Genomic DNA, 23218 nt, shown 5'->3' on the forward strand with positions numbered 1-23218 from the left:
ATGGTTTTTTAAAGCTTGAACTCACCAGTGCATTTCTTTCTGAGCCTGAATCCTCTTCTGCACCGTCTCACCGTTCACTATGTCTCTGTTGGTGTTTGTGAGAACCCCTCCAAAGTCATAACCCCCCACTGGAAAGAAAATACTTGCATGAGCAAGTCGCGGCGCTCCAACTTTCCTTGATCCTCCAATCTCTCTCCAATCCACAAACTTGAAAACGAACATTAATTCCCAAGTAGCTTCCCAATGATGCTCGATGAGTTAGGAAGCGATAGATCAAAATCTCTATTAGGGGTATAAATCTGTAGCTGGTATTAAAGGTGATTTTATTTTTTTTGGAGGGCTCAAGATGGTGGCTTCTTCATCAGGTCAGAGGTCAATGATAGTTCAGTGATGTTTGAACATAAATTTTCTTTTCCCATATTGTGCAAAAAAGTGAAAATCACCACAAAATAATCTCCAAGCCATAAAACGTGTGAACATCTCAAAATACTTTTGAAAATATCCTGTGGGTATCCCTGACACATTTGCTTTGGGTTCATTGGTTGATTTTAAACGTTTCTTTTTGAGCCTCAGAAGAGATTCTAATGCTTTTAATGGGGTCGTTCACTACGCCCAACATTTACTGTATATAAGTTTGTATTGATGAGTTAATACATCTGTATTAATTAATTACGTTTCACTGGTTAAATTGCGTATACTTGTAAAGCGCTTTTCTGCCTCCCTCGACAGCCCAAAGCGCTTTAAAGTCACAGTCCTCTTTACCCACTCACACACAGAAGGCGGCTTTGCTGCCAGGTACCGGCGTTAACCTATGACTACCAGAGGCAATGGGTCTTGCCAGGGGAAACTTTGGCGCATGGGTGGGCAAGGCGGGAATTGAACCTCCAACATTCCGATCAGGGGTCGATCGCCCTACCACTGGGCCACAGCTGCCCCAAAAGGGTCTTTTTTTTTATATAATGTTGCGGGGGCAAAATTTTCACCCAGCAGTAAGAAAGAAGAATTATGAAAACAAACAAAAAACTCTCAAGAGACCTAATCGATGTAATTTAGACCATTATTACTATTTTATTGTTCATGAACATCTCATGATGCAGCTGAAGACTCAGCATTTACCTTCATAATCTGAATGACCTGTAGGAAAAACTCCAGTGGCAGATAGGTAGATGAGCAGAACACTGTTGGCAGGCAGCTCCTGAAAATAGAGGAAACGACAAGTTGAGGAATTGTACTTCAACCATGAGGGCTGCAGGGAATTTTCAAGCAAAGATCTCCTGATTTAAAAAAATAATTTAGACATTATAAGGATGGGTGTTGTGGAAAAAACATGCTATTACTGTCATAATGGAACTTCCATCCAAAATACTTTTTTTTGTTGCGCTTTAGTTAAACACAGACACACACTATAGAATATATAATGCATATAAATGTTAATGTTCACAAAATTGCCAGTATATGAGAATTGGACTTAATGACCCCTCCCTCCACGTTCTAAACAGGAAGAATCCACTGCCTTCAAGAAGCCAAAATCCCATAAATCTCTATAGAGAAATAAACAGGTATGATTCAGTCATTTCATTGGTCAGACCAACCTTCCACAAGACGCAAGGTTGGGTTCAGTGTCTGGCGGGCAAGGCGGGAATCGAACCTGCAATCTTCCGATCAGAGGTTGACCACCCCGTAAGAGTGGACGCCATGGTAAGAGTGGTTGCCATAGAAACGTAGATTCAGACCGACTAATTACTGCTTACTGATGACTGGCTACAACATGACGGCACCCCGAATGCAAAGAAAATGTGACTGAATTGGCAACTGAATTGACTTCATTTGGTTGGAACTACAGGAAATCCATTTTCTATATGTGATGTCACACTTACTCGGTCCAGTTCTGTTATACAGTCAATGATTTACATTTAGAGTCAAACTGACATTTTCTGAATTCCATGTTCCCATTGAGAGCGTTAGCCCAAACAAAAGAAAGCCATATACAATAAACCATATATTATTGCATGTTAGCTGTAAAAGGCTGAAGCACATGGGCAAACAGAGCTGACAAATTCACCGCTGCAAATGTCATTTATTTTCCAGCAGTGGATGGGAATACTGACCTTAAAAGAGGCAGACAGGAAAGTAAACAGCTGGCTGAAAGTTGGTTTATAAAGCAGATATTTGTGTGGATTTTCTCTTTTAGCTGGTTTTTCATTAGGTTCCTGTGAAGGAAGAATAAGATGAAAGATCCAATTAGAAAAAAAACACAAGGAAAAAAGTAGCTGGGCAGACATGTACGTATTTATGTTTTTTTATGTGACAATATTTGCTCAGACCAAATCAGCAGACAAAAAAAGTGGTGCAGAGATGACAAATGCAAGAATCAGCAATAACCTCCCAGAAAAATAATCCCCCTTTGTGCCTGTTTTAAGTGTACACTAAAGGAAACCTTTTTATTATTGGTTCACCTGTTTTCCTAAAGCTGAAATGTAGCTCACCATCTTTTTTTTTTTAAGTTTTAATCTCTTGCTTTAACAAACCTAAATTCCAGCTTTCACCTTAAATTTCAGACTGCAGCTAACTTTTCGGTTTGTTTGTTTTTTTTGTTCAAATTGGAAAATCCTCTTATTTATCCGTAAACATTTGCAGTTCAAGTCTCTCTGGTCACCTTTTCCAATTTTGAAGTGTCTGTTGCAGCTTTATAAAAGACACTAAAATGACAAACACAATGCAAGCATTCATGTCATAAGGACACCCTTTCTATAAAATGGTAAAGAAACCTTAAATAAAGACACTGAGCACAATCTTTTTAAGTAAGAGTCAAACTCGCCCTTTCAATATAGATAGTAAACAAATGACTTTTCTCACATCTTTAGTTACCTTTACAACACGTTCTTATTAGTGTTAATTTTTTTAGAGACGATAATTTTCAGAGTAAACCAATAACTACTGATCATCAAGTCTAGAATTTATTTCAAATAATTACTTTATTAAACAATTTGGGGATATATTTTGTTGAATTTACACAGTTACAATCTCTCATCTCTGACAGGACGTTTTACATTAAAAATAGTTTCTTGAATTTTAATTTAGTGTTTGCTTTACTGTAATTTTTTAAAACTTCTTAAAAACCTTAGGAAATCAGGTTTTGCAGAAAATGTGAGCTCTTTAAACTGTTACTATTTTGAAAAAGCCCCTGGCTGCAGTCGGCAGACGGAGGCGTGCCTCAACGTGGGCAGAGTTAAACATGTTGAGGCACGCCCACTGTATATGACTTTTCGTCACAGCAAAGGATGAGATTCAAAAATACTAAGTGTCTCAGCTTTGAGAAGCTGATCTGGTTTCCTCAGTCAGTAATGATCTGCTCTGTTTAGGAGAAGATTCTCTGCTGGTTGGTTGTGGATTCGGTTCTAGATGGAATTGTTTTCTTGCAGACTCTAAATTCTCTTTTCGTATTATCAATCAAAGTGAAGTGGTTCCGGATTTGGCTTCTTTTCCCAGTGTCACTCATTTCTGTACATTTTTGTGTTGATGTTGTCTCTTCAAGTCTTTTTGTTGCGCCTGGTGCTCACTTCCACTCACGCGTTGTGCTGCTGTGCATGAATGGTCAGTGGAGGAACACACCACCCTCCTCTGCGTCAGCGTGTTCACAGCAAGTGAATGAGCAGGATGTCGTCCACGTTATAAATAAACCCGCTCAGAAGTTCAACTCTATTCTCGTGGACAGTAGCAGGAAAATCCAAACATTAATATGAACTAAATGCACGATTGTGGATACGACTGGTGTGATGATCCATCATTTGGCTCTTTAAAGTGAACTACAATAGCTCCCTGCAAACCGTTTTTTTAAAAACTGTCCTTTAGTCTCTTACTTCTTTTTCTCTTCAAGCCGCTCATAATTGGTCAATAAGTGTTTGTGCTGTGCAGGGGAGGGGGGAGCAAAAGCTTATTACATGAGCAGCAACGCAGCAACACATGAATGGAATAGAGCACCAGGGGCAACGAAAGACTAGAAGAGACAACATCCACACAAAAACGTACAGATATGAGTGACACTAGAAAAAGAAGCAAACCAGAACCACTTCAATTTAATAACGCGAAAAAGAGAATTTAAAGTTTGCAAGAAAACAATTCCATCTAGAACCGACTCCACAACACCATGGGCTTCTCACTATTTTAGGCAATCAGTACCATACATGTCTCAAATAGGCTCCTTTTTATTAGCATTTATATATTTAGGTGTAGATGGACTGAGGAGGTAAAGGTGTCTGCCATGTCTGATCACAGCACCTGAGAAGATCCTTAGCAAGGAAAGTCTGGATCTGACACTCACCAGTGTTCCCTGTTTAGAGGTCTGTGTGGCCAAGTTGACTGGTTCCCTCTCCAGGGCTTGAAGCATGCGGAACATATCGATGGTCAGTTCACTGAACTTGACCTAAAAACAACAGACAGATGAGAAACAGCTGTCAGCTTCCTTCAGGAAACTTTACAGTGGTTTCAGAAAGCAGGAGTAGAGGATTTCAACCTGGTTGTTACAGTTCCCGATGATCAGTGCGTCTGCAAGGACGAGCTGCCCAACAACCATGCCTTGCTCCAGTGGGGGAGCGCTTTCATCCTGCAGTCGGTGGCTGATGACGACCATGGAGTTGTTGTCGTTCAGAACCACAGTGGGATCTGCCTGTTTCACACAAACCAGCGGTAAGGAGCGGTGCTGGATGAGGCGGCTCTCATCCTCAGCATCCGGCAGCAGCGTCCGGTTACCTCTATGAAAGCTGCCACCTCCTGTAGCACCAGGTTCCACTCCAGCTGGTCCTCTGTGTTGAACCGCTGCGTGTAATCCTCGATTTCTTCAGACAACTCCTGCAGAAACACAGAAAGACCAACTTATAGCATAAAGAGTCAATGCGTGATACTCAAATGATTGAATTAGTCTAATAAAACAGTCTCAGTAGAATAAAACAACAACAACAAAAAACTATGATTAGCCTATGGGCAGAGGGTCCACCCAGAGGTTTAAGTCCCCACTTGTTGTGGTTGGGTCATACTAAAGACTAAAAACTGCCCCCAGGGTTACCTTTAGATACATTAAACATTAAGTATTAGATTGGAGGGTAAAATGCCAAATGGTCACCGAGTGCACTTGTGACTGCAGCTCAGTCTCCCATGGCCTGTTTGTATTAGAAACCCACTCCGATCATCTTTTGATCTATTTTAAAAGTCTTCTTAGTGGTATTTTAGTTATATGATTATGCCGTTTTTAACCAAGAAAATAAAAAATCTTCCTTTTCTAGGACATAGTTTCTGCAGAGCGGCAGGAGTTTATCAGAAATTCACCTGTAAGTTCTGGGTGGGACTGTCGGCACAGAGGAGGCATGCCCTCATTTCGCACCGACAGCTCTCCGTTTACATACTCTCCTGCTAGCTTCCAGCCTCTCACAAGCCCAGCCTAACATTATCGGTGCAATAAAAATGGTGATCAATATTGAAGTCATCCAGCCACACAGTTTCGGATCAGAAACCAGCTCAGACGAGGAAAATGAAGACGCGGATGGAGCTAGTCGTCTACAAGTAGATGTATCAGAATGGAGCGGCGCAGGGAGCTTGTGACCCATGCAGCATATCACCAAGAAACTCTTAATAAACTGCATTTTTTTAATCTGCTTTTGATTTACAACAATATGAATCAAAAATAATCAGAAATGCAGTTTTAAGCTTAATTTTTGTAATTAATGGCCTGCATCATCGGAAAAATGCCACAAGAGCATGTTAAAAACACCAAAAACACAATTGTCATCTGAGGGGGAAAACCTCATTTTTGAGCTTTCTTTTTTTACATGCAAACCTGGAATGATACAGGAAGGAAGGAAGGAAGGAAGGAAGGAAGAAACGAAGGAAGGAAGGAAGGAAGGAAGGTCTGCCTGCCTGTCTGTCTGGCTAGGGATTGGCCAAATGCAATTTTACCAGAAGCTGTTACTCTGTTCAAGTTTGATGGAAGTCTGGAGCTACAAGTTACGTCAAATGAAGGGATTTGAGGATTACTTCCCCAGCGTGGAGCTCATTAAGCCTTCTCAGGTAAATGATTAGCTTCATCAGTGTCACAGTGACATTTTAGTGCAGGCTCCTCGCAGCTTTGTCGAGTATGTTTTTTAATTCAATCAAACTAATTATTCTAAAAAAAAAGAAAAAATCAGCTTTTCTGCTTTCAATTTGCTTCGCTGTGCTAATTTGCAAAATCTGCTAAAACCTACCAATAGAATTCTTAGTAAGACAATTTAGACAATTTTTTATATATATAATTTTTAAAAAATGTTCTACTTTTTCATAATAACATTTTCAAAAATACATTCCCTTCTAAGATCTATATAGTAAATATTAGTGTAATTTGGAATCACCATGTAAAATTAAACAAAAAACAACGCATCATTTTTTAAGAGTTAAACAAATTCTGTTGCAGTTTTTGTGGGTAAATGCTTCTCAGAAAGGCATCGAGAGTATCAATGATTTATAAAAAGAGTTTAAAAAAAGACAAAAAAAAGTACAACATTTTATGCTTCGAGATGCTATTTAGCCATAAATAATCATATCAAAACAGTCTCTACTGGTTGACTGTAAGCTAGCAGGAGAGCGTTTAAAGACGTGGGTGACGGAATGTGAAGGCGGGCTAAGTCAGTACCAACAGTCCTGCCCACAACTTAGAGGCACATTTGTAATGAACAAAAGGTCAAAAGATGATTTTTATCATCTTTTATCGTCATTAATGACAATAATGAAAATGCAGAGGTGATTGTGGAGTGGAGCTTTAGATCAAATCAAATCAAATCAAACTTTATTTATACAGCACTATGAAAGTACAACACTAAGTGCTTTACATTAAAACAAAATAAATAATATAAAAACAAGCACAAAAATTAAGAGAGCCCCCTCCACACATTTACACACAACCCCCCACGCCCTAACTGATGGGGAAAAACGATACAAAATAGGAAACAGGCTGGGCATGAAAACTGAATGTTGGTTCTAAATGATGTTGTCAAACATTTGTTTCCATACCTTCACCAACACTTTGACCAATTCCATCTTGTTAAGCAGTAAGCACACAACAATGTAGCGCGCATAATATCGAAGTTTCTTCACCACCAGCTCAGGCCTGCTCAAAAAAAAAAACAGAAGAGAGCAAAAGAAAGATAAAATGAACAAACTAGAAAAAAAAAAAGCTTATGGCGTAGAGGCAATGTTAAACACTAGGGGTTCACTCTTTATAGAAAGACTTTAACCAGCTGTTTGTCTTTCTTACAGTCAGTGACAGCACCTGAGCCCTGGAGTGACACCTTCTGATGCGTTGGACTCACCTGTCCTCCTTGTTGACCTGGAAGTAGTAGGAGCGCTGACGGATGGCCGAGTAGAAGGAAAAAGCCTCGTTCAGATAACTGGTCTCTGAGGTGCGGAGGCTGCCAGGATGAAGAAGAAAGAGAAGCATCCTCATCATCATCCTCATAATGGTGGAAATACAGAGTTTGACTGCATGAAAGTTCCTCTAAAAACCCAAATTTAGAAAATGTTCAAAGAACTAAAATGACTGGTGCAGTGAGCAGCCGGCAAAAGTACTTTAATTTTTTAGGGACACTGGAGAAATATTTTTAAGACCACTTTTAAGGATGATATAGAGTTAGGAAGCATTGGATGTGAGCTACACCCAAAATGGCTTTCCTTCACTGCAAAAGCAGGGCCCTAAAAATAAGTTCAGATAACATTTTCAACCCATTGGCAGATTTTCTTTAACTACGCAAAAATAAAACCTGACAAATAGGGTTAGAAAAATGGTCTAAATTGTCTTCCAAAGAATTCTTATTTGAAGAAAAATTCTAGTCACTAAGACGTTTTTTTAAAATATAATTATTTTTCTATTGAAAAACTTTCTTGATAAGATTATTTTTCTTGCAAGACAGAAAATAAGACCATTTTTGGACCAGCGGGTCCATTACAGGGTCTAATACCTGCCATCATCAGTCACATTTCAGTCACAGTGGAATCGAGGGAGCAGGACATCCAGACACAACTTACTAATAATGGTAGTAAAGCTGTCCAATTTTCGATGCAACTTCTCCGATCTGCCATCTTTTCAAGCCGTACCTGTTATCCAGGACCTGCCTGTCAAAAAGAATAAAAGATAGGGTAAGCATGTCCCAACAGGTTCAACCGGAAGTCAGAGCATCTCAGACTCTCAGGTGGCACATTCAACAGAAATCATGGCAACACAAACCAAACAAATGTTACTAGGAAAAAATAAAAGTATTAAATGTAGTTTAAAGAAAGATCAGCTAACATGTTTACAGTTTCAGCCTGGTCATTCAGCAGAATCAGCCCAAGAGAAGGTTTAGTTTAGACCACCATGCACAACAGGTGTGTGCAGTTAGGGCTAAAATAGACTGCAACAAGGGTGTTGCTTTTACGGTTGGATCTACATGCAGTGTGATTTATGATGTATTTTTTGTCTGGAAAAGCTTTGTAAAAATTTGGTATGTCTGTAAACCAAAACATCAACTGCATTCTTTTTTTTTTTAAATACCTGGTGATCTAAGAGAGAAAATAAATAACAGATAGATGGGAATACAAATAAGTACAAAGAAAAAATATTTGTCATTAAATACCCTTTAATCCATACAATACAGAGGATCTCGGTTGTGATAAATGTAAATACACAATAATGTAGCAAAAGGGTTATAAAACCCATCGGACAGGAGCTGAGCAAACTGTTAGTGTTAGTCTCTTGAAATGAAACCAGTCTGTTTATTAAGCCTCAAGGATTCAAATTAAGGAAAAAGTACAGCTGAGTTGTCACATTTTAAATGATAAATCAGAAGGTTTAAAATCAAGCTTTCTAGCGTTAGATGTCTGTTTTTCTTCTTTTTGCTTAGTCTCCTGATCTGTTAGAGTTCTTCAGAGCGACGGTTCTTTAGACTGGACTCCAAAAACTGAGACCCAATAGATCCTTGCTCAAAGAATAGTGGGACTTAAACTTTACCGTATCGTCACCATAATTTGATAATTCATCACATGAACATAACAGCAACATTTAAATTACCGGTATTTATTTTACATACTAAAATCAAACAAAATGTTGTTTTCTCTAGACTGAGACTAAGTAGTATGGAAGTAAAAATCCTTTAAGTCATCAGCTGAATGAAAACTAAGCTCTGTTGCTTGTTTTTTCCCCCTGCATTTCTGTATTTGCATCTTTTCTGAGCAAATGTCTGTGATTGAGTGAGTCAAAGAGGTTTTTATTATCAATTGACAGTTTAGATTTTTTCCCCTGGATTGCAGCAAACTGTGCAGATGGAGAAAAAGGTTTAAAAGGTCAAAATATTGAAACATGATTTATAATGTTCTTATATGAATCACATCCCACTTTATATGCATTACCAGTTTAGAAATCTAAGTGATTGAAGGCAAAACATAATCTTTTTTTGTTGCTGAACTGCATAAGATGGTAACAACCTGTGTTGCTGCTGGAACTTCCACAGCTTTGTGTAGACGTCAAAGGTCCTCCCGAAGTAGGACTGCCACTGCTTGTGTCCATACTGTGGAAGATCCCTGCAAGAGAACCGCAGAGGAGTACAAAAATGCAGTGACCCACAATGAGATGCAGAGTTTCAGAAAGCTGTTGAATGAAATTCTGTCATTTTCCAGACATACTTTTAATTATAAAGTTAAAAAACAATAATAAAAAAGTGTAAAACTTGTTCGATTTATTTTTTAGCAATGGTGAATACTAGAGCTCGGTTTTCAAAAAATGCAATGTTAATGCGATATTAACTGATGAAATGGATCCATTTGAGTTGGCTTCAAATAAAAAAAGCAGGAAAAAACCAGATTCATTTTTATTGATTTTTTTCCCTTCTAAAAAAGATGTGAAAAATCAGACGTCCTTGTTTTAAAAGATCAGTCTGAAGTAAAAAGCAAACAAAAAAACATTTATTTCTGAAAATACAATGAACACGTGGGAAATCCTTACATGTAAACTATAACTGTGATTCAACTTTACATATCTGATGTAATCAGATTTACTTAAACTAATTTCTTTATTTCTCTAAGCCTCAAGCTCCCTGCTCCGCTCCGCTCCATTGTGATGCATCCACTTGCAGACAAATTAATTAACGACATTGTTTTCCTCATCTGAGAGGTATCTGGCCCAAAACTGTACTGCCGGATAGCTACAATTTTGTGCTCCTTTTAATCCACTTTTTATTTAAAATCGCCTTTCAAGAAACCCAAGGACACTTTCCAAAACAAAGGTTAAAAATAGAGGTTTAAAGCACAATAAAAATAATAAATAAAATTAAAAGTGAATCAGGATGGAAGGGCAGAATTGAACAGATGGGTTTTGAGTTTAGATCTGAAAGTAGGAAGAGAGTCTATGTTACGGAGATCAGGAGGGAGGGAATTCCAGAGTTTGGGAGCCGAGCTCCCAAACTCTTAATTGCTCCATGTTAATTGCTTGCCATTGATATGGTATTTGCACCCAGTACCATTGTTTATATCAGCCCTATAGCAGCCCTTTACCTTACCAGCTACCCAACCGCCGACAACGCCATAACTCAAAGGTGAATTTCTGATGAACCACTGCCGCTCTCTACAGAAACTGTCCTAGAAAACAACAGGTTTCTTTTTTAATTTTGGCTAAAAAGACCACTTGGAATGTGTTTACAACAGAGCAAAAGATAATTGGGGGGCGGGTCTTTAACATTTATCACTAGTTCAAGAGTGAAAATGTGAACATTGGTTTGTTTTAGTTCCATCATTAAAGACATTTAAAGAACCAAATGATTGGCAACCACAGGAAACACGGTCAAGAAGGATTTTTTTCAAGGATTCTTTGGATTTAAATACATAAATGTTGATGATTTAAAGCAACATTTTTGAGATATTACATGCCGAAGGAATGTTAATTACCATAGCTGCTGTGAGGTGAGGATGAAGTCCAGCTGTGTGTGACTCAGTTATGGGGAGGATGACTAACATGAACTCAGAATCAACCACGCAGAATTATCAGAAGATGCATCAAAATAGAATTTTAGAAGCTACTCAACTATAGCATGCAAACCTTTAAAGAAACATGCAATATTTTTTAATGCATTCTCTTTTTCACCACTCAGTCTGCCTGTTTAAGGGATGTATGTCAAGAGATTGAAAGACTAGAAGAAAAATCAGAGACAGTTATGGTAAAGATGGAACTGTGAGGTCATCTCCAAGCAGCCTGCTGTTCCTGTGACCACAGCTGCACATATTATGTTGAGATTTAAAGGTAGGCAGGATCTAAAGGAGAGACTGATGACAATTTTAAGAGGTAGACACAAAGCAAAAAGGCCCTGGTTCAAATCCCAGATACCGATATCTTTCTGTGTGGAGTTTGAATGTTCTCCTTGTGCATGTGTGAGTTTTCTGCGGGCTCTCCAGGTTCCTCCCACAGTCCAAAAACAAGTTTCATAAGATAAACTGCCCATTGGTATGACAGTGAGTGTGTATGGCCCAGACTGGTTACTTGTTCAGGGTGTTTACCTTCTTTTCCCTACAACAGCTGGGTTGGTTCCAGTACCCCTGTGACCCCAAAAGTGATTCAGTGGGATTGTGAAGATGGATGGATATGAATGGTAACTAAAGTTTGAAGTGGACCTCATGGAGAACAGGGGCTCCAGGGGGGATGTCTTCTGGACAGACGAGACAAAGTGCATCTTTTAGGCACATCAGCTCTATGTTCACAGATGCAGAAATAACGTATTCCAAGTAAAGGAGATTATCCTTACTGTAAAACACGGAGGAGGCTTGCTTATGGTCTGGGACTGCTTTGCTGTAACTGACACACCGCTTCCTGAATCTGTTCACCATTGACCACTCTACAGTTTGAAAGTTTGCAGTTTGGTTTTACAGCGAGTAAAATTAAACATTGTTTGGTGTAGAAACATTTTTTTGCAGCAACAGAACCACACTGAGCGCAGCACAAGCTGACAAAGTGAAGGTGGCAACAATGCAATGAAACTTTCTTCACACACGCCGAGTCCCATCTGCTAGTTTTCTTCATCTTTGTCCACCAACGCTAAGAAAAAGTTGGATTTTGTCTGATTTGACTGAAAATGTTTTTTCAGTTACCTTTAGTACCTCAAACATATTTCTTACCTCCCCAACCTGGTTTAGTGAATTCTGGAATGTACCTGTGTAAAGCTACCGGTATATACTGTAGTAAGACATTTATTATAATCAAATTTTTGATTTCTTTATCTTTACACACTTGTGTTGTGGTGAAAAGACATTAAAGCGTTTAAGAATAACTTTATATTTTAGGATATAAACTGAAAAATGCTTAATTGTGGAACGCTGTAAAAAGGTGGCTCAATAGAATTGATTTTTGGACTTTAAAGCTTTATTGAGGTGAATCTTGGCAGACTGGAGTGAATTTCCTCTCACTGTGAAACAGACTGGAGCTTGCAGGGAGGAGGAAACATCTGACACTACCTGCAGTCTCAAACCTTCTCACGGTAGAAAACCCAAAATGTTTGTTGAGGAGACAGAACTGCCCTGCAAAAACAGGTCTCCTAGAAATAAGTCAAAGGTTCTTAATGTTTGAAAACTTTTCTTTGAATAAGCAATCAGATCTGTCAATGGGCTAAGAATTCTTATTTTAAGAAAAAAATCCTCAGTCACTATGACAAGTTTTCTCAAACTACGATTATTTTACTATTGAAAACCTTTCTTGATAAGATTCTTTTTCTTGCAAGACAGAAAATGAGAATTTTTTTACTTGAAACAAGGGTCTTTTTACTTTCTTAAGATTCTGTTTTGTAGTGTGTTAGTGAATCAAGCTTCACTAAAGTTAGATGCTTTTAGTTTGAAATCAAAACAAAGAGCTTTGCAAAAAACAATTCCAAAAACCAGCCTTTTAAATCCAATTTGATTTGACTACAAATGATAAAAATGATTGAATTTTTATCTCAGTATCTATTTAAATGTCTTAATGAATCTGTGCAGGCTCCTGGCAGAGGAGCCTTCCTAAACAGGTAGAAAACAAGCTGCCTTCACCACCTGTCAGCACTTTTTACTGCAAATTAAAGCCCAGGCATCCACCCGTGAAGTCTGCTTAATCTGTCCGCCGCTCTGCTGTCTGTTCTTTGTGATAAACAAGAAACAAATGACAGAAGGGAAAGACTGGGGGAAAACTGTGGCATATTACCTCCACAGACAGACGAATACCAGGAAGTATCGTTTTTCTCCCAATCTTGCGCTGATCTAAAGCTCTCTCCTGTAATTTAGTGAGGGCTCTGCTGCTTAGTGACCATCAGATGACAGGCTCGCCAGCTCAGCAGGAAGCTCCTGCTTCTCCATATGGCCGTCTGTTAGCAGTATACACTCGCCCTCAGCTCCTGTGAAATTCACTGTAAGAACACCAGAGGAGGCGTTCTGCACAGCGGCCACTGAGAAGTTGACTCAGTAATTCTTCTAAACTAGGCTGTTCTCTTTTTTTTTATGATTTTAAAGGTTTTTCTGTCCTTTTCCCATTACTCAACATTTAAATACGTTTTTTTTTTATGAAAACAGCTTTTTTTTCAGCTTTTTTGGGTCTTTTTTTTTTCAAACCCATCGTAATTTCCTGAATGACAGCTATTGAAATGGTTAAAGCCGTAGTCACAACTGCCCTTGCGGGTGGATATGGATTGTCTGCGGGTACAGAATGGGAGCTGGCCCGCACAAAATTTTAACATTTTAGACCGCTCGGTGAGCAAAAAATACTCATGTTCCTTTTTTTCTACAGGCATGCTGCAGGCGTCAGGTCGTAGTGAACACGTATGTGACACGTAAGTGTAAGTAAGGGTGAAATAGGTGAGGTAAAGGCACATCGCACTGATTTTTCCATTTGACTGCGCTGGAAGCCCGTCAGTGCTGTTCAAGTAAAAGGTGAGCGCTCCTTGCAGCTCCCTTACGCTCATTCAGACTGTTAGAAATGAGAATATTTCATAATTAAAGGGGGTTTTCTCTGTTCGTCCCATGGGAATTTACGCATCACCAGCACACTCTGTGTGGGCAGTATTTGTGCGTGGTCAGTGAGGAGCCAGTGCATGCAACTCTTTAAGGACTAGAGTGCAGCATAAGGGCACTGTACGACAGAATCACCCTTACGTCGTAAGTGTGTGTGACTTACATTATCCTTACCACACACAACAATGGCACGTTCCATTTTAATGACGTCCCTTAAAGTGGCGGCACGAGCCTCAAGTAAACTCCAAGACACACCTGTGCTCTGTTAAGATGTAGCCGCTCCTCTCTACAACCCTCTACAGGGCAAGACAACCCAAAAGCCCGCAGCACCCAGGCAGGGGTTGACGTGTACAGGTGATGCGTGCTTGTGACTAAGGCTTTAGGCAAACACTCAACAGTAACAGTGAACTTCAACAGTGTTGGGTTTTTGATTCGGACGGACAGTTCAGTCAGCTACAATGATTGAGACCAAGCTCATCAAGCTCTGCAAACACCTGAAACCAACAGCTGGTAAAGTCAGCTGTGGTTGAGAGAGAAACATCGGAAACGTGCAGGATCGTGTTCCCTGCAGACCAGGAACTGGAAACATTTCATCCATTTTTGGGTCACAGGGTTGCTGGAGCCTATCCAAGCTATGTTTGAGGGAAGGCTGGGTTCACCCTAGACCAGGGGTGTCCAAATCCAGCCCTCAAGGGCCGGCAACTTGCTGGTTTTCCAGAAACCCTGCCACATCTGCTGTTGATTACCTGGATCAGGTGTGTTTAGCCAATTAGGAGCTTCAACGGCAGGTTGATTGGAAAACATATAGGACACCAGCCCTGAGGCCTGGAATTGGACACCCCAACCCTAGATGGTTCTCCAGTCCATCTCAGGGGCAAACAGAGACAAATGATCACACACAATCAAATCCTTTAAGGACAACCTAGAGTCACCTATTGACCTGCGATACATATTTTTGGACTTCGGAAAGAAATCGGAGTGCCCAGAGAAAACCCATGCATGTATGGGGAGAACACGAAAACTCCACACAGAAAGGACCCAGCTGGGATTTGAACCAGGACCTTCTCACGGTGAAGAGAGTCTGGAAACATTTCTCTACACTTATTTCATTTCTTCATGGATCTTTAAGGTGGCAATAAAAACTCTCAAAAGAAAATATAACCAGAACCTAAAGAGTCAAAGAATCGGAATTGAACAACAGTAGTTGAACTTTGGCTTTTACGCTAATAATGTTTAGCAAGGGCTGTCTTACAATTTATGAACTTTAAATCCAAATACTAGATAATAATTTCAATGCAGCAATCTACCTGGAGATTCTCAAGCCCTTCATGCTTTCCTCTGCTGATAAGATGTCAGTTTTATTTTCCAGCTACAAATAACAAGAGCCTTAAGAAGTTATTCTATATAAAAGTTTTTTTTCTGAAATGGCTGACAATGAAAATAAACTTTTTTTAGATTATGTCAATAAGTCGAAAGAGGAATTTTTAGAAGAACAAAGAGAAAGTTGAAATTAAAACTAAACTATGGTAAATGATGTTAAAGAGAAGATCTCTAAAGACCATGTGAAGAGATCGTGGAAAGACTCACATGGACTCTAAGAGGAAATGATTAAACTTTTGGGAAATAATGAATTAAAGAAACTGAAGAACACTTAAAAAGCGTAGTCAAAAGTGTCCCACATTTATTTCTCTCAAGTATTTTACCATAATTTGCCCGCTCGTTTGTCAGATACTGTACCTTGTTGTTCTGGTTTTTCAAAAGCTTCAAGTTTCTCCTGCTTTGATTCAAACCAGTCTCTTTTATCTGCTTAGCTTATTTTAAGTTAAAATTTTGGACATAACTTTGTATGCTCCCAGCCTCCTTCTGTCCAGAATAACAAGCTCCTCAGGTTGAATGTTGTTCATGCAGTCCAACACACATCGAAGGGTTCAAACTGACCTCAGCCCATTGAAGAGTTGTTTGGATTTGTCCAGCAGATAGCAGAAATCGGTGACGGTCTTTCTTTCGGCTAATGGGATGTCATCCTCGGTCTCAGCTCCAGTCATGACACTGGCTTTTCAAACCTGATCAGACACAGAAAAAAAAGGGCGAGCATGGTACAAAGTCAGCCAAAGAGTAACGCCTTTACTTTTTACTCCACACAAAACTGAAGCTGTCAGTCATCCAAGTGCATGAAAGTGTCCTACTTTACCATGAGCCGACACAAGACTCTTTGGAAGAAATGTGTCACATGATCACCTTTTTTAGGTTGACCTTAGCTGTCCCAGATTTCACTTTCACTGCGCCTGCAATCTCCAATTTTCTGAGACGACTGTGCAATCAGGTCAAGCAGCAGAGTCAGGTCAAAATGTTCAGCTCATGCTGTGGATTGTTAGAACCTGATTAGCAGAAAGTGACTAGCAGATTCTGCAGCGACAATGTCTCCTATGATTTCTGCAGAAATGTATTTAGCAAGGCTCCTGACAGACCAAGGTGGGATGTATATCTGTTCGCTTATTCAAGTGTGAAGAAGTTTACAAATATTAACAAATAAATCTAATTTACAGCAAGACAAAGACAACAGTGTGAAGATCAAACAAAGAAATGTTCTTCATAGATCACTCTGAACAGGGTTCAACAACCCTGTGCCCGCGGGCGCCCGTGTGCCCCCGAGCACCCCTTGTGGCACCCGCAGGGAATGCTCCAAAAATAGCACTGCTCATATAGCATATCAATATATTGTGGCGATCTGGGGGTTAACTCGCCTTCAGCTTCTAAGACTCATGGGAAGTGGGGAATCTCGGGTGTGTTAAATCGCTCACCATAAGTGAGGGAGCTGTGAGCAGAAGTGAGGTTAATGCTGTTTGGCTGGTGGTGGGTGTGTTCAAAATAAATGGACCGATATGATTGTCCGCTAACTTATGTGAGTGTCGTTCTCAACAAACCGGGGTTGTGCTTTGCATGGGACACGGGTTGCAGATTCGGACATGTCCAGTGGGGCTGCTACTAAGTAAGAGGGTAGTGAATTAAGACTCGGGCACAACGGTTCTTGCCTGGATAGTAGAGGGTGGCGATTCAGTGCTTGCCATTAGTAACTGTGGCACTTTAGTTCTGCTATCGTGAAATATATGGCAGAGTATGGAACGCCCTGAAACTTGCAAATTGGCGCTCCCGCCTTTGAGAAAGAGGCGCGTGTGTGTGAGGAGGAGAAGGGGGAGGGGTAGTGTGAGTGCAGGTTGCGAGGTAAAACGGCGCACGGAGACCATTGCGCAACACCTGGATCATCGGGTGGCTTAATTTGTATGAGTCTGTGTCCTCACTGTGCAGCTCCTTCAGCGTCAGACTGAGACATCCTAAGTGTCTGAAGGAGCGACACCGCAGGTCGTTTCTACCTTCTGCCGGTAGACTGTACAACCTTAGCTGCTCCCAGTGAACCACGTTAACCAACATCATCGGCTCTGTCATATTTCTTTTACCCTTTGCACCAACTGATTATATGGTCATCCTGTGCAAATTTTTTGGAAATGTATATTGACTCAATAGTTTGTTTTTTGTTTGTTTTTTTATATACTGCTCTGTGTACCTGTACTGCTGCCGCAACAAGTCCCCTGAAGTAAAAATTCAACAAGTCCCCATATTCCTTTATTAGTCCCCCATCGTGGGACTAATAAAGGAATATCTTATCTTAAATTACTCAGCTCATTCTAAAGTCATACTTCACTAACTATTGCGGACATTTTTAATACTTGTCTGTATTTTCCATATACATTTATTTTTACGGTTGTTTAGTTGGTGATAGTAACGTCAAAAATAAAGACAGCAGGTAATGCAGGCTGGAAAACAGCTGAGTTTTTTCAGACCATAAATAAACAAAAGATCATTTGTTTATGAAAGTATTGAGGATTTTGGAGGATTTTTATTGTTGGTGTTGTACAAAATTAGGAAAATGCCAAATATTTTTGGAGTAATCCCAGTGATGAGTTCTCTGATTTAGTTTTTAATGTTTTATGAGACCTAAACATGATTTTTACAATAACAGGTTTTTAAATAATCAAATCCCTCTGATGCATTTCACAAAGACGCACACAGGACCAAAGACACACACAGGACCAAAATCACACACAGGACCAATGACACACAGGACCAAAATCATACACAGGACCAATGACACTCACAGGACCAATGACACACACAGGACTAAAGACGCACACAGGACCAATGACACACACAGGACCAAAGACACACACAGGACCAATGACACACACAGGACCAAAGACACACACAGGACCAGAGACACCGACAGGACCAAAGACACACACAGGACATCACACACAGGACCAGAGACGCACACACAGGACATCACACACAGGACCAGAGATACTGACAGGACCAAAGACACACACACGACCAAAGACACACACAGGATCAGAGATGCACACTGGACCAAAGACACAGGACCAAAGACGCACACAGGACCAGAGATGCACACAGGACTAAAGACGCACACAGGACCAATGACACACACAGGACATCACACACAGGACCAGAGACGCACACACAGGACATCACACACAGGACCAGAGATACCGACAGGACCAAAGACACACACACGACCAAAGACACACACAGGATCAGAGATGCACACTGGACCAAAGACACAGGACCAAAGACGCACACAGGATCAGAGATGCACACTGGACCAAAGACACAGGACCAAAGACGCACACAGGACCAGAGATGCACACAGGACTAAAGACGCACACAGGACCAATGACACACACAGGACCAAAGACACACACAGGACCAGAGACACCGACAGGACCAAAGACACACACAGGACATCACACACAGGACCAGAGACGCACACACAGGACATCACACACAGGACCAGAGATACCGACAGGACCAAAGACACACACACGACCAAAGACACACACAGGATCAGAGATGCACACTGGACCAAAGACACAGGACCAAAGACGCACACAGGACCAGAGATGCACACAGGACCAGAGATACACAAGGGACAAGAGACACCCAGGACCCAAGACACACACAGGACCAAAGACAAACATAGGACATTACACACAGGACCAGAGACGCACACACAGGACATCACACACAGGACCAGAGATACCGACAGGACCAAAGACACACACAGGATCAGAGACGCACACAGGACCAAAGACACAGGACCAAAGACGCACACAGGACTAGAGACGCACACAGGAGCAGAGATACACACAGGACCAATGACACACACAGGACCAAAGACACACACAGGACCAAAGACGCACACAGGACCAGAGATGCACACAGGACCAGAGATGCACAAGGGACCAGAGACACCCAGGACCCAAGACACACACAGGACCAGAGAGAGAGAGACTCACAGAACATCACACACCAAGCAGAAATGAACTTATTGCTAAAAATGATGTCAGGAGTTCAGCTCTAAAAAAAATTACAAAAGAAGAAAGAAAACAGAATCATTTGATTTATTATTTCTAATTATTAATATTTCCTGGCTTTGATTGTTCATACTTGCATTATTTTTTGATAGAATATATTTATTCTTGTGGATTAATATTCCTGTCCGTTTTTATTCATATTTATGTTTAAAAAGTTAAAGTTAAGTTAAAGTTTTAAAGGTTTAAAAGTTTAGCTTTAGTGTGTTCAATAAATGTTTATCTTGTTCGGCCTGAACCTCTAATGTGTTTTGGATTTAGGCCCCCTGTGCAACTGAGTTTGACCCCCCTGTAATACGGGTCTAGAAAATTATGAATTTTTGTGTAAAATGAGCAAATAAAAATAGGCCAGACAAAAGGATGTCGTGTGTGTGTGTGGGGGGGGGGGGGGGGTTAGCAAACAGGTCCTGTTGCCCCCTTATACCACTTAGTGCCCATGAAATAGCCCTCAGTCTCAAAAAGGTTGGTGAACCCTGGTCTAAAGCATTAATGCTCCTTTTCTCTTTTGAATAAAAAGAAAACATGCAAAGTTTAAATATTTGCTGGACTTATTTCTGGGAAAATTGAAGAAAAAAATGACTATTTTGATTTTTTGAAACAGAGAAAATAATCAGCAGAAGTTGCATAAATTGTTAGCCAGAGCAACAAAATCAAGCAGTCGTGGAACAGCGGCGTTGCCCCTCCAGAGCAGAGTCCCACCTTGGATATCTCACTTTCACACCCAAAACATCACTTTCAACAAAACGGAGAATCAAACAACAAGTCTAAGACTTCTGTTTTGTTTCAGTCAAGACAGAACAATACAGCGCACAACTTGTCTTGTAATACAACTCAGGCTGGACCACCAACTCCATGTGTTACAGTGGACATTTGTAGGATCCACAGAATCTTTAAAGACCCACTGACATTAAAATGGTGCTTTTAGTGTTTTTAACATGGTCTTGTGCATTCATTTTATAGATAGATAGATAGATAGATGACTTTATTAATCCCACAATGGGGAAATTTCATCTGGAAATGAAATTTCATTTCATTTCATATGGGAAGGCAATTACAAATGAAAGGACCAAAAAGATGTATAAAAAACTATGTAAGGTACATAACTTGAAGGGCTCAAGATTTCATTGCTTTTTTTATATTTGCAATGCTTGAAGAAGGTTGTATCAATGATTTCTTAATCTTTGTAAATATTGATAACAAAATTGACTCAAAAATTAGGGAGAAGGAAAAGCTTCATAGCTTCCCCTGTTTATGTGGCATTTTTCTGATGATGGACGACATCAAAGTTAAGCTAAAGATTAAATGTCTGAGTATTTCTTTAGTGAAATTGTTGTGAATCTGGAGCAGACAACAGAAAATAAACTGGGTGGGCCGCAAGGTCGCTGCTCACCTCCACAAATCCACTTGTAGACAACTAGATCCATGTACGTCTAATGCAACGTTCACACCAGGCTCGGCAACGCACGTTCAAACGATCACTTCCAATGAAAAGTCTACGTAAGCATGCGTAAATGCATGTTTCGAGCTTCTGCGTTCAAAACTCACGTTTTTAAGTTAATTTATAATCTCTACATACAAAACGTGCAGCCATTGAAAGTTAAACCAGTTGAACTTTTGGTAGTGACGTATGGTTAGCCTCCTTTTTAACTCCCAGAAGTGCCAATTCTTTGAAAATTATTCATAGAAGAGAAATTAATAATTGTGGTTTGCGCACAGCCAGAATTATACGTCACCAAGTCTTTTTATAGATCGGAATAGAGCTGAGAAAGAAACAGCCTGGTGCAAGACTCACATTTGCATAGCTGTGACTTTTTTGCTCCAAACCTTTTCCAGCAGTAGGTATATGCGCTAGTATCTTGTAGCCACAGTCTAGTGTGAATACTATATGCTAAAAACCCGCATTCAGCGCGTTCTGGAAAGTACATGACGCGCCCAGTGAGTAGGTTCATAGCTTTTCCTCATCCTCTGTCATTTGGCGTAAAACTGTGTGGCTGATAGCTCCAATTTTGCTCGTCATTTTTGCTGCACCAATAAAGTTAGGTTGGGGCTGTAAACTAGTGGGAGAGAGTGTAAACAGGGAGCTCTCAGCAAAGGGGAGGAGAAGGAGATGGGGCACCAACAACTCAGAGGTGAATTTTTGAAGAACTGCTGCTCTGCAAAAGCTGTGTCCTAGAAAACGACTTTTTTGAGGGGGGGGGGCGGGGGGGGGCAAAAATTGCATAATCATCATGAAAAGACCACTGGGAACATGTTGACAATGTTGGTAAAACAACAAAAGTTGAAAAAAGTCACAATTTTTATTCAATATTTCTTTCTTTTTTTAATTTCTTTCTTTTCGAAAATGTAGAACTTCACGGCAACAGAACCTGGTGGAGAATCGACGTCTCCATTGTGATTTTGCAGGGGAAGCGCCCCTGCCGCGCGCGCGTCACGAGCGCCTCGCACCTTCGGCAGGCACGCCGCTCCTGCGCCGGGAAGCACCGCACAGGCACCACTCTGCAGCGGCGCGGAGCGGCGCGTGTGTCCTCCGCCTCCGAACCGACCTCCAAGCGCTTAACGCCTTCGGGTCAGAACAGAAAGGGAAGAACTCGAGCTTGAATGGGCTCTGGTGGAAGGAGCGCCGTCATATGCGCAACAATGACGCACAGCCAGCAGCCTCTGTTCGTAATTGCAGCCGTTTCATTCAGGTTACTATGAGCTAGAATGGTCTGCAATCATTTAAACTGATAAATGGGAAGCAATTTGACTTATAGGTGCCTGAATGAATCGGTGCACTGAGAGGGTCTCTGTAGCCTCTCATCGTCCCCGATGACTCCATCAAATCCCCGCCTGAACAACAAAGATAACCGCTGGAGGAGGCTGTTTGTGAGGCACCAGTAGGCGGGTCATCCGCGGCTGCAGCGACGCTACCCGCCGCAGACTGTCATTCCCAGGCATCCTCTCACCTCTCCGGTCGGCTTCTCTGAACGAACCACGAGAGTGCGTCTCCAAATCCCCGGGGAGAGCGTGGATCAGTTCCGCTGCTGGAGCCCGCCGTGTGGACGTGCCTGCGGAGTCCCGGCAGCAGGGGACGGAGCCGCGGAGAGCGTGGGCTGAAGGAGCCGCTGTTGTCCGGAGACAGCCGAGAAGACGGCAGGAGGAAGGCGGATGACAGCCGCTGGTTGGCTGCGCTCCACAGCTAGCTGCTTCCGGGTCAACGTCTTCGACACAAACGCGGCGGGAGTGTCACAGACTGAACCGGCAACCCGCTTCCCCGTCAGTGTGCGTCTACAAAAAGTTCCTGAGAAGACAATACTGCATTATCAACAGTGGGGGTTATGTTGCCTCCTAATAAAACTAATCTATGACTTTTCTACTACTAATAGTAAAATGTTAACCTTTCTATTTTTTGCGCACAAAATGTATGACTTTTGTTTTGGGCACAGATTATTTTTGTTTGCAAAAGTGCATAAAACAAGTTTGTAAAACGCAAAAATTAACTTTCTGACAATTTACTCTTGCAGCCTTTCAATACCCAGTGGGCTTCAACGTTGCAGTGAAAATTTATAATCCTGCACACCTTTTATTTTTTTAAACAGAAAACAATATTTTCCATAAGGGTGCACATTTGTGCGCACCAGATTGGTGAATGATTACAATTATTGATTGATTATTATTGACACAATGGTCAATGATTACATTGAGTATATCTGCCATTTCCAAGGCACCCCCCTTAGCAAAAAGCACTACACCTGAAGTGTATTTTAAGTATACTTTAG

At 40.8% G+C, this 23218-nt stretch overlaps 2 protein-coding genes across 2 annotated transcripts in view; one reads left to right on the forward strand and one right to left on the reverse strand.

Moving 5' to 3' along the window:
- Positions 1-22740, reverse strand: part of scai (suppressor of cancer cell invasion) — a 36208-nt gene extending 13468 nt beyond the window's left edge. Inside the window, exons 1-12 of the mRNA XM_004075063.5 lie at positions 22406-22740; positions 15952-16076; positions 9484-9579; positions 8050-8136; positions 7338-7436; positions 7039-7135; positions 4750-4848; positions 4514-4666; positions 4322-4423; positions 2109-2210; positions 1117-1195; positions 26-128 (exon numbers count right to left, since the gene is read on the reverse strand). Coding sequence (XP_004075111.1) covers positions 26-128; positions 1117-1195; positions 2109-2210; positions 4322-4423; positions 4514-4666; positions 4750-4848; positions 7039-7135; positions 7338-7436; positions 8050-8136; positions 9484-9579; positions 15952-16058 — 1124 coding nt within the window. The 5' untranslated portion in view covers positions 16059-16076; positions 22406-22740. The remainder of the gene's footprint in view (positions 1-25; positions 129-1116; positions 1196-2108; positions 2211-4321; positions 4424-4513; positions 4667-4749; positions 4849-7038; positions 7136-7337; positions 7437-8049; positions 8137-9483; positions 9580-15951; positions 16077-22405) is intronic.
- The window catches only part of LOC101167971 (stomatin), a 267426-nt gene that overhangs the window by 20287 nt on the left and 223921 nt on the right, over positions 1-23218 (forward strand). The gene's annotated exons all lie outside the window — the stretch shown is intronic.

The sequence above is a fragment of the Oryzias latipes genome, chromosome 12 (genome assembly GCF_053564925.1).
Source record: "Oryzias latipes strain Hd-rR chromosome 12, Olatipes_Hd-rR_3.1".
Lineage (NCBI taxonomy): Eukaryota > Metazoa > Chordata > Actinopteri > Beloniformes > Adrianichthyidae > Oryzias > Oryzias latipes.